At 39.7% G+C, this 12,302-nt stretch overlaps 1 protein-coding gene across 3 annotated transcripts in view; it reads right to left on the bottom strand.

Annotated features, from left to right (window-relative positions):
• Nucleotides 1-12,302, bottom strand: part of cntnap2a (contactin associated protein 2a) — a 316,253-nt gene that overhangs the window by 32,525 nt on the left and 271,426 nt on the right. For all 3 annotated transcript variants that reach the window (XM_044176652.1, XM_044176650.1, XM_044176651.1), the window contains 2 exons: nt 9,023-9,193; nt 1,960-2,178 (listed from right to left, as the gene is read on the bottom strand). In XM_044176652.1, the coding sequence (XP_044032587.1) occupies nt 1,960-2,178; nt 9,023-9,193 (390 nt within the window). The remainder of the gene's footprint in view (nt 1-1,959; nt 2,179-9,022; nt 9,194-12,302) is intronic.

The following is a 12,302-nucleotide window of genomic DNA, read 5'->3' as shown; positions in this document are numbered from 1 at the left end:
TCAAGGCCATTAGAGCAAATGAGCCACTGTGCAGTAAACACTAAAGCAATCAAATGCTTGATGAGGAGCATATTGATTGAGAAAGAGAGAAGAAGATGATACAGAGACAGATATGAGAACAAGGTGAGCAAAATAAAGAACCTTGTTATACTTCCCTACTGTTTGTTTATGTGAAATCATACAAACATAATTTTTTAAATTCCTTTTAGGTTTCTGGATTGCATTGTTTTTTCTACCTCACTACTTTCAAACAGCCACATCAATATCAATCAGAGACAGCGTGTCAAGTGGCAAGTTCAGACAAAATCTTGATGCCTGCAGGGCTCTCCCCACTCTTTCCAAATCTCTCGATCAAACAAATCTTTTCTGGATGTCAGGGGCCAAATCTAAAACCACTTCCCACTAAAAGTGAAGTGGCTGGGTCACTTCCTGTGTGTCGCACTGTAACTTCCCAAAGCAATCCTCAAATGAGGATTAAGCAGGGATTAGAGATGATATGAGAAGGTGTTGTTGCCTCTGTGGCTGTTGTTCAATACAAGTCTTTCCCTCTTTTCTCTCTATCTTCCACTAACACTTGTTTTTCTAGATTTGTGCCACACACAGCAGGCCTGAGCCTTCTCCTGTCTTCCTTTGACAGAAAAGCCAGGATTCACACATGCAAATTAGGTGATGGCCGAGGAGTTATCTGAAAGACATTGCGTTCCCCGGTCTCATAGCTGCGAGTCGCTCAGTGACGAAACCTTTCTTGCCCTTTTCCATTTCACTAAATGAAAGTACAAATACACTGAGAGGCAAATTGGGATATGATAAGGTGAGGATGGTTCAGCAGCGTTCGAATCAGCAAAAGCGATGAGACGATGAAATTATATTATAAACGGGGATCAGGGAGGGTAAGGCTATCACATCGGGATGCCTGATTGGAATTTGGAACAATCTCCTTTGGGCAGAACTTTTTCCATGAGACAGTAGGAACACTGTGATCCGCCTCAGCACTTTTCCTTCTATCCGCAAATCCCTAAAACTATTTTAGCCCCAGAGTATTGACAGCTCAGCACAAAAGGTAGAAAGAGACAGATAAGTGAAAGCATAGGGAGAAAACTGGACAGATCTTCTGCCATTTGAACTCCTGATGAGCTGAGAGGCATTGAGTGGAGAGGAAGATGAAGCCATAAGGAACAAACCATACCTCTTTAACAAAATTTAGGTATAATTGGTGTGATAATAAGGGCTTGATCTGTCTGATAACTGACATAGAATGTGTGTGTGTGGGAGAGGGAATGTCAGAAGGTTGATATCCTCTTTGTGTAATAATAGATTCTTAATCCAAAGAAATATAAATGCTTAGTCAAAGTATTAAAGTATCAAAGACATGACCTCTATAAGTGAGTTAAGTTAGTTTTAGTCACATGCCCTCACAGCCAGCACAGAGGCTCAGTTTTAACTTTATTAAAACTCACTCTTGATCACTTACACGGATGACTTTCCGAGGACGTGTGTGTGTCCATGTGTGCATATTATAAAACGTGAAATAGCTGTGTGTGTGTGCACCGGATTAACATTAACTTAATTAGAAGTGGCTGTGACTAAGCTGGACTGAAGCCTCTTAAGAGAGAACCCAGTGATTTCAAGTAAAGGCTGCTACATTTTTAACTTCTGAAACAATCAGACATCCTCACAATGGATGTCTGCATCTGAGGGCAGCATTACTGGATATTCAAACAGCACAGATAGTTTTTTTTAATTCAATCCAATTACGATTACATGGATGATGTGTACTTAGGCATTTGCTTTCCACACATAAGAGTTCGTAATTATGGTGTGTTTGTCTCTGTGAGTGTCCCTCCTACACAAAGCGGATATTAAATGTTCAAATTGCAATCAAATATGTGTACGTGAGTCATTCTTACACATAAGGGTTGTTAATTGTTTGGATTATTTGGGAGTGAGTGTGCGTCTTACCCACGTAGAGCTGGCTGAACAGCTCTAGCCGTGTGTGCCCCTGTGCAGGAGCAAGCTGGGAAGCCCGATGTGTCTGATCCAACTGAAGGACTGCCTCTTTGACGTTTCGCTCGGCCATCACGCGATGCCATTGGTCGTCATTGAGGGGTGTTGCTGAATGTACTGTTAACTCCACAGGTCCGTTTCCAACGTCAAAGGAGAAGGAGACGACTTTAGGAGCTGCAGAGAGAGTGTGAGAAAAAGAAAGTATCAATTCACCTGAAATCTTAGTTACAGAAGTCATTTACTAAACCACATGAAACAAACATCCCAACTTTCAAGAACCCATAACTCCCTGTTCTGTCATAGTCCACTCTGCAGGTAAATATGCGTTCAATTTCTAATCTAATGGCTCATTTGTTTCAAGGCCATTAATTTGGCTTGTATAGATTTCAGCTTTGCGATACACGACTGCTCACAGCTTTGGACAGGACTAATCTCACGACAGTCGATAGATGCCAGGAACTGTTGGTTTTGTTTGACAAAAAGTTGGATTGCAGCAGTTTCCACATTATTTTTGCTGTTCTTGAACTTTTAGAGGTTTCCCTAGTTTTGCTGGAGAGAGGAAAGCCAAAGAGCAAGAGAAGAAACAGAGAGAGAGTTGAAGATAAATGACAGAGAGGGTGTGTAAATGAACAAAGAGAAGGAAAATTAATGAAAAATTTGTGCAAGATGGCCTTTTTTCCCTGCATGATTAATTTTCATCATGTTAAAGTAAGTGGATTTGTGAGTGTGTCTGCGCCCATGAGTGTTTGAGTGTGTTTGGGAAGTGTTTTGGGGAATTAAGGAAGCTGAAATGCCTTAAAGTTTATTGCTACTCCGTAGTTCAGTAGCCTTATAGTTCAACAGACCAACAGGGGGCACTGTTATACCTTTTATGACCACGACAGGTCAAATGTTCATTGATATTTCTGAATTACAGTATGTGTGTGTGTGTGTGTTTCAGCCTACCACCTGTCCATTCCAGATGTTTTTGCTACTGCATTGGTGAGGTCATGGTCTGATGGCTTTTAACCTCTCTGTAGGGAACAGTGATCAATCTATGCACTGTGTGTGTGTGTGTGTGTGTGTGTGTGTGTGTGTGTGTGTTAGGTAAATAATCTCCACAAGGCCATACATGTAAAACTTCATTTTGAAACACTACTAATCAGACATACTAGATAATATACAGCTTTATATGAATACATGTTAAAGCTGAGTGACACTTCTCTCATCCTCTCTAACTGCAGGACACTACTGGTTTGGATTCACAATTTAGAAGTTATACGTTGAACATATTCATTGTGTGTGGACGAGAGATGTTCAATGAATGGTTGCCGCTGCAAAATATCAAAGGATGAAGCAACAATGAGAAAACAATGAGGGAATTATTTTTGCTGCTAGAAAAAAGACGATTTGCAAATGTCAAATTAAAACCAAATTAAAACTCTTTCTTAATGTTTGGTACTACTGTGAGACCGCTGTATAAAAGCTATATATTATGGGTGGTGCCATATGGTGGTTATTGGCACCAGTATGCTGAAGTCATAGATATAATGAATGACTACTTCATATGTTAGTGCTTCATGGCATCATTAGACTCAGATATTAGAGTGGATAATTTTATGTAGTAGTCAATGGGGAAATGAACTTTCCTCTTTCACTTTGCCTAATCAATATACCTGGCCTTTTTCTCCTTTTCATATTGCTTTCATCTAATTATCTTTTTTCACTCTACTTATTTTTCTATTCTTCTAACTCTTGTATCCCTCCTACAGAACACATATAGTTCATCTGTTTCTTTCTTACGTCTCTCCTGTTTGTTTGTTCCTTCATTTTTTTCTCACTTTGTTTTCTTTGTTCTTTTGTTTGCTTGTTCTTTCATTTCTTTCCTCCTTTTATCCCCACCGTCCCCTGAGTCTATCTTCCCTTCCCTGTGTATTACTTCCATCATTCTTTCATTTCTTCATTGTATGTTCATTTGTTTCTTCATTTACTGCTTGCTTTCTTGCATTCACTTCCATCCCTTATCAGTCCCTTTGCCCTCCCTTCACCCGACTCCATCATTCCTTCCTCTTCACTTTCTTCCTTGATCCCTTTCTTGCAGACATTATCATTTCCTCTTAGGTGAGATGCAAATACACCAGAAATCATCTCAGCAAAAGCCTGCCTGGATGTGCTGAGTGCATTAACCTATAAAATAAATCTGAAAGACATTCAACTACCCATAATACACAACACGCAGCAGCACGCAGACGAGTAGATGCATGCGCCCACAGTGATACACAGAGTATAAGCCCTCTGACAGGCTTTAGTACACTGAATTAATGATGTCTGTATGCACAGAGCAGGTCTGGAGGGCAGGGAGGAGCGACATCAGTTATTTTAAACGCTGAAAGAAAGCCAAACATATATCAGAATACCCAAACAGAAACAAAGCTGCTATAGCAACGCTGAATGGCATGTGAGTATGCATGTTTGATTATTTGTGTGTTATTTTAGCAGCACTGCAAAGCAAGATGGATGTCCTACAACTTTCTTTTTTTATACTCAGTCCACAGGCAGGAATGAAAACTAAAGTGTCCTCAGAGCACAGAGCATGCCTCATCTATTTGCATAGCTGTGATGGATGTCATAAGTGTTAATGTGTGTGTGTGAATGTAATTTTGTGTGTGTGAGATATACTTGCATGTTGGCCTAGAGAAAACCCAGCAGAGATTTATATTTTCTCTATTTGTCTTTCTATTCATCTTTTAATATGGAGGCTGAAAGAGCCAAGTTCTAAATTAAGCGTCAGCACAGCACAACCAAACAATGATAAATAGTGAAAGAGATTGCGTATGTCTAGATCACTGCTTGTGTGGGTGTGCATATATGTGCCTGTGTGTTTGTCTAATGTGACATTTCATTTTGGTGTTTTTCATCTATTTTCAGATGGCTGGCAGTGTAGTATCTCTTCGATCTCTCTTCCTGTTACACTTGCTAATTCTTTGTTGTTTGTCTCATTTGCTTTGTTCGCCTTTTACTCTGTGTTTTTTACTCCTGGGACGGCAGGAACAGTCTGGCCCCTTTCAGGAGGGAAACTCTATATAAGTGCGAGCCAAACTGTACGAGTGCCACAGCAAACCTGCTGCTGTTGACGCTGAAACAAGATTTAAAGCAACTTCTCAAAAGCTAAGCATCTCTTTGTGACAAAAAGGCTCTTCAGATAATGCTTGTCAACAAAAAACTTGCATGCTCACAATGCAAAGAATCCCAAGTATTTCTTAGTGTGTACATAGAACAAATATAGTAAGATAAAGATGAACTTCTGACAGTTTTTTGAAGAAGAGTCTGAAAAATTCTTAGTGGTGGCAGGTTGCTTTTTTCCTTAATAGATAACTAGATATTGCTTTGACAGGTCAGAAAGACATCTGACAACTTTGAAAAGGTACCGATGCATAGACTACTGCTAAACCTCAGATGTACACTTTGTTTGTTTGGTCCTCACATAAAAAAGGCAATAATACAATTTTATAAGCCGAGGTCCAGCTGAGAAGTACTTTTCTCAGCTGGATCCCAGACTGAAAATGTTTATAACCTTTGGGCGAGACTATCGCTGAAATTGCAGCCTCTTAAGGACTCAAAACATGGCACATACATACTTTCCACTGAGCCACAGAGCACCCCAGAAGTCAAGCATCTGTCTTTCTATCTGTTCTCAATCCTGTTACCATTCCAGTTCACATGGTTCTGAATATGTCTTCAATGCTGCCTCTCAAATGCGTCTATGCCTCCTTCTTACTATTAAAATTCAAAGAGGAATAATGTCCACCTGAGTCTGCTGGGGTCACACTAATGTGTGCTTTGTACAAGGTCGCGTGTGTGTATCTGTAAGTGTGTGAATGTGCTTTGAGCTCCTGCAATAGCACAGCTATGCTATTCTGGCCTAATGCTACTCATTTCATGCCCTGACTGGATTGCAGCAGATACAGTTTTTGCACCAGCGAGAGGGCAGAGATTATGTGTGTGTTCATGTGTGCGAATGTGCACACAAGTCATTTTGCGGTTGTGTGTCTAAATGTGTGCTGTGGGGCAAAATGCAAGATGATAGCAAGGGAGAGGAGAGAGGAAATCGATGTGGGGGCATTTTGAAAGCCTCTGGAGACACACACACATACACACACACTCCCTATCTCCTCTGGCCTGCTGTGCAGCCGTGACAGACTAGATACTTACTATATCTTTGTGTGTGTTTTTGTGTGCACGTTTGAAAGACAAACACTAACCCCCGTTGGCAATCTTCTCACTGTACTTGCATGTACAGTATAGTGTCAGCACATTGGTTTTTTTCTGCAAGAATAAGTGTGTGCATGTATAGGTGTGTATTTGACTCACTGTGCAAAAGCTAGTTCAGAAAGAAATGGGAAAGAAAATAAAAAGCTTATGGAACTTTTAGGCCACAAACCAGCTGACATAATGTCATTCAGTGTAATCGCTTTAGAAAGCACTTTGGCTCAAAAATCATCTGTCGACTTTGTGTCTTTTCAGTAGTTGGCATTTGACACAAAATGGCGGGCCAGGCACACCAGCAGGAAATGGTAAGTGAGCACCTTTGACACCAAATGTTCAAATCCCTTTAAATCCAAATGAAATGCAATTAGTCATCTATCGACAGTCATGCTGTGCCAGAAACCCCCGACACAATGCAGCTTGGTGATTAAATTGAAGTCCGAGATTTTAACATTCTTGATCAGAGCGGCTCCACCAAGGCCGCTGAGATGTTAATTTGAGCCGCTGGAACAAGATCACAGAAACCTGATGCATGACATGTCAATCATAAGTCTCAGAAAGGACTTGTGAAAGGAGAATGTGAAATGGGGTCGTGCAAAGCTGTCCCATTGTTTGGTATTTAAAAAGTTTCGTTCTCCTCTGTCGCCATCTCTTTCATTTCGTTCTAACGTTTGACAATTTTCTTTCTAAAAGCCTTTATGTATGACATTGTATGGCGAAAGCAGAGATGTTTATAAGTTGCAAAATGTAAGTCGAGGTCAAGTCTGAAGTGTGTAATTTCTGACTTAATATGTCTATTCCAAGAGCATTTTCTCCATTTCAATTTGATCCAGTGTAATAACTGTACGATACCCTTTCAGCACAATGCCCTAATTCAAAATAGAAAAATAAAACAGTTAAGACATATGTTTAAAGAAAAACTGTATTTTTCACTTTTTCACTTTCACCACGACTGCTGGCATCAACTCAAACACTGCCTCATAGAAGAGCAAAGACTTAAAGGTAACAACACATAAACTCTGCTCTATTTATCTGACCGGTTACTTGAGACTTTTTAAACAATACTGTCTGTGTATGATACATGGGTTTCTTATAATTTATTAAAACAAAATATGCAAAATAAGGAAAATAAACAGTATGTGTAACTTAACAGTGTTCTGGTCTTTGTTTAGAAGAGAAAAATACACTGCATTTATCTACAAACAAAAAGATTCCCAATGAGGTTGGAACATTTGTCAAGCAATTGTAATTTAAAGCAATACAACTTTGGATATATATTTAAAAATACAATTTTAAGACCTTTTACACCACAAATACTTTGGGCGGACTATTTGTATTTGTACCATTTCAACTAAATTTCTTAGTCTAAATGGATTCTCAAAACCCTCTAAAACAAAAAGGCATATTGGTATGAACTCAAACACCACCTTCTGTAGAGGTAAAGGCTTGAAGCCAACAACAGCTGTGTGTATTTTAACTTACATAGTACTTATATACATAATCTAAAATGTGTTCAAAACTTGCATGCAAGCTAACAAGTTTTAAATTTAGCAAACAACATTACCCATTTGTGTTGCGTTACATTACAAAGTTTACAAGCCTAACGCTAGCCAACACACCTGCCATTACAACAACAGTAATGAAATTAATGCTAATGTTATGATAACTTGAGGCTAACATTAACTTTTGCCAAGTTCGTTCGATCTCTAACATCCCTCTACGATTACTAGTTCACTGTGTGTTTTGACAGTTCAACCACATCATTAGAGTTGTGAGTCTTAAAATGATCAAGCTGATGAACTGATCATGTTAATTTCAGCAGTCAGAATTTTACAGTTAAAAAATATTTAACTTAAGGTTGTCAACTTGGCACAAGTAGCTTGTGAAAGATAAGGTGTGCAAAAATAAGCAGGCCACACCTGTCATTCTAACATGTCAAATAAATATCTAAAGACATCTTATGCTGCTCATCTCATTTTCAGGTTGTAGCTACATCTTGTGAACGTCAAGTAAACACACTTTAGCGTTAGTGTTTCTACTGCAACTGTAGTGTCTCTGTCCTCTAAACCAATAAAATACAGATTTCAATTTAATATTGAAGCTGAAAGTTTGTTTATTTCACTTTTTAAATGCACCACATACAGTGTTTGTGTGTGCATGTGTGTGTCTGTGTGTTAAGGATTGTGAGAGTTGATGTGAAACTACACATGCTTTCTGGGTGGGAAGACTTGGAATGTGTGCAGGAACTCACTGAACACTGAAATACATACAATTTACCCATTTTACTGACAGCATTGTGTATGTGTGTATTTGTGTTTTGTGGGGGCGGACTTTTAAGAGATTGAAACACTCCTATTTGCTGGAATGGTTTTAAGAACAAGAAAGAGAAAGAGAGACACATTCTGTATGTCCATGTATGTGTGTGTGTGAGAGCTTGTGTTTTGTCATCCCTGAAAATGGGTGATTTGGTTAAACAGAGGTTCATAATGGACATAATTATTGCACACACCAATTACCTTAAATAAATGATTGCTCTCTCTCGCAATCACACAAAGTAGTGCACTATAATCAGGAAGGCAAATGACTTGCTGGTGTGTGCATCTGCATCAGTCTGTGTGTCTATGTGATTCTGAGTGTGTTTGTGTGGTGACTGACTGCTGGAATAAGCCTCATACTAGGCTAGATAGAGTCAGAGTGAGAGAGAGAATAAGAGAGACAAACACAGAGAGAAATTACTCTCATACACACACAGAATCACTCAGATGCATCTTACATTTGAGCTCCAAGCGAATGAAGTCAGTGTTGCCCAGGTTTTCCAGAAAGACGCCATAGGGTGCGCTGGTCTTGAAATAGAAGGAGATGTCGGCGCTGGTCTCACCCTGGAAGGTGGCAAAGTGCAGGTAGGATGATGGGGTGGTGAATGATGCAGCGTTCCAGTAGTTTTCTGTGAAAAAACAAACAGAATCACAACTCTGAACCAGCCCATCCCACATGCACCTACTGTACCCTCCATTAGCACTGTGGCAAACACTATAACCCATTCTGATCTGATAAGCCACAGAATAAATTCATTGTCAAAATGGTTTAATTTCAAATGGTTATGCATCAATTTCATTTCATTCCAAAGAGCTATCAATCTATTCTGAATAAAACATTGTTATCTCACGTCCATTGTTTAATGTTGCTCATTTAATATGTCCTCAGTAAAAATGATTTCATCACTTAAAACTCTATTTCTGTGCAGAGGTTTTAACGTAGACTGTAATTTCCTGCAACTTCAATAATATTGAATAGAAAGTTGATCATATCATAATAGCGCAGAGAGAGACCATTTCTTTTCTTATAAATGAGGACCTGAGAAGGGGATAAGGGTACATGGACAAAGTGTTGCAGGATTTTTGATGACAACTTTTCTAATGACTTTTATGAAGCGAAACCAGCGGCTGCTAATGAAGACAAAGTAGCAGCACGTTAAACAGCTGCTGATGAATTATCAGACTGTTAGTTGATGAAGTGACTTCTCTGCTGTCTCGTCTCCTTGCTCCTTGCCATGTCTCTGTCTCGCTCCTATCACTCAAGGAAGATGAAGAGTAGGGAGGAAAGAAGAAGAGGAGGAGGAGAGACCACGGAAAGGACTGCTGAGGAGAAAAGACAGAGGGAGAGGAAGGAGGCCAGGCACGGGTGAGAGGACAGAATATTGAAGAAGTGATAGAAAAGAGGAGAGTAAAGTCATGCACAGGGCAGATGACAGGCGAGGAGGAGGAGCTGGGGGGCATATGGAGGGCAGGAGGAGGAGGAGAAGAGTGAAGGCTAATGTGGTATCACCTGTGTGAGAACTCTTTGATGCCTCAGAGGATTGGCCTCAGACCCTCCACCATAACTCTGGAGGAACAGTGAACAGGAACAGTGGAGCAGAGGGGAGAAATACGTGTGTACAAGAAGTGTGTGTTAGGACCGCAACTAAAGATTAATGTAATTTATGTTATTATTCTGATCTGACGTGTATCTGTACGTCTACAAGATGTTTGTAGATTTTGTTCGACCAACAGTCCAAACCCCAAAGATATTCAATTTATAATGACAGAAAACAAAGAAAAGTAGCAAGTCCTCAAAATCTAGATGTCATTTTTTCTAGTTAAATGACAAATGTTTATTATAAAAACTGTTGCTGATTAATTTTATGTCGAGCAACTAATCACTCAATTTACTTCTCATTTCAGCAACACTGTGAGTTTATACCCATTTATGCATGCAGAAGTGTTCACATGTGTCGTATGTGTGATTGCATGCCTGTAAGTGAAGGTATGCACCAATGTCCATGCATGTGTGTGTGTTTGTGTCTCCTGGTTCAGTGCGAAAAGCGCACCCCTATGACAGGGCTGAGCTCCTCCCTTCCCCCCCTCGCCTCACATCCTGTCACCAGGGACAAGGGCAGATAGCGGCCAAGCACACACACACGACCACCTACTGATGCTGCCTTTGTGATTAGTATGTTTGAAGTTGGAATACTGTTCATTTCTCTACGTCAGGCACGCCTAGTTATTGAACAGGGTTAATTGAGGACTAAACAGGAGGAAACCTGCAGAGGCCACAGAAACAAATAATTATGTGTTAACTATGATGTTCCATCATAGCAAGAAGGAAAACCAGGGCCACATAGTTGGTGACACTCAGATGTACAATCACTGACTGATTACAAAGGGATTGTTTTGATGATTGCAGCATATGCAGGGGCTTAAAGGTAATAATAATATGACAATAATAATAATGATAATAATGATGGGATTTTTACAAGAAATAACCAAAAAGTTAGTAGAGGAGTAGAACTGAAAAGCATGTTGATAAACAAATACGTAATAACATCACACACATTCACAAATAACATGAAAAGGTCTCATGTGCTGTGATATCTATTTGTATGCACTGAATGAGACCTATAGAGCTTCGAGCAAGAGAGCAAAAAGAAGGCTGACAAAGACGTAAAAGAAAGAAGGACACAAGGATATAGAAACACAGCCGGGGGGCGAGTCATGCTTCAGAAGGAGGAAGAGAGAACAAGAGGAAAATAGGGAAGTGGGAGGGTAGAGAGAAAGTCCTCAAAAGGGATCCATGGTGTGAGAAGTAAAGGAGAACAAAAAATTAGGGGGTTGACAGAAACTGAGTATTGGAGAGAAAACAGTGTTAGAGGAATAAACATGGAAGCCAAATCATAAACTGCCTGCCCCTGTGCCAGATTCACAGATGCAACTGGTTGGCTAGGCTCTGTGGCACATTTATCACTCCCATATTGAAATGTTTATCAAACAAATGTTTCAAAAACTAATCCAGCACATTAATGTCTTTCCTGACTGACACACTACAAATATTAAAATGTTAACCAGGATACCTCATAACACACTTATAAGGAAGGCCAATTAAGTTTATGCCATACATTTATGAACCCAAGTTCTATAAAATGAGTTTGTAATGAACAGCCACCTGCCACACCAAACAGGAAGACACTATAACCTCCCGTGTGCAATCAAAGCCATTTCTCCTTATGTATTCATATGTAAAAGACTTATAGAAACTAGAAAGCCTTTTAGGAACTGTGTTAATGGTTAGCGATGGGGCGCCTCAAAGACAGGCAGTTTTCAAATGGAATCTGAAGTGATGTTCTTGAGGAGCTATTTTTCGTTGTCTAATAATTGATTCTCAAGGTGATGCAGAAATTCTCGTCGTGTTGTCCACTTCTTCTCCTGGATGCCCTTGGTCTCATTGTGTGGTGCACTACTGTAGACAATACAGCTTAGCCAAGAGTATCTCAGATCTACTTTCAGTGTCTCTAAGGCCTCTGTTGCTGAGCTTTTTGATTGTTAGATGCTTCATTTACTGGAGAAACAGGATAACTGTCGATTGATATTCATTTCCTTTCTCCTCTCAAAGTTTAGATGAAATGTTTTATGGTCTCAAGAATCTTCTGCTGCTTGGTGGTGGCCTCTAATAGCTCTGACCCCAGTGTACCTAACATTAAACCACTATTTGAAACACAATGCATACAAGGACTGAGTCCA

Source organism: Siniperca chuatsi, linkage group LG19 (genome assembly GCF_020085105.1).
Source record: "Siniperca chuatsi isolate FFG_IHB_CAS linkage group LG19, ASM2008510v1, whole genome shotgun sequence".
Classification (NCBI taxonomy): domain Eukaryota; kingdom Metazoa; phylum Chordata; class Actinopteri; order Centrarchiformes; family Sinipercidae; genus Siniperca; species Siniperca chuatsi.
The sequence above is the reverse complement of the archived record's forward strand: the minus strand, read 5'-3'. Positions and strand labels throughout refer to the sequence as shown.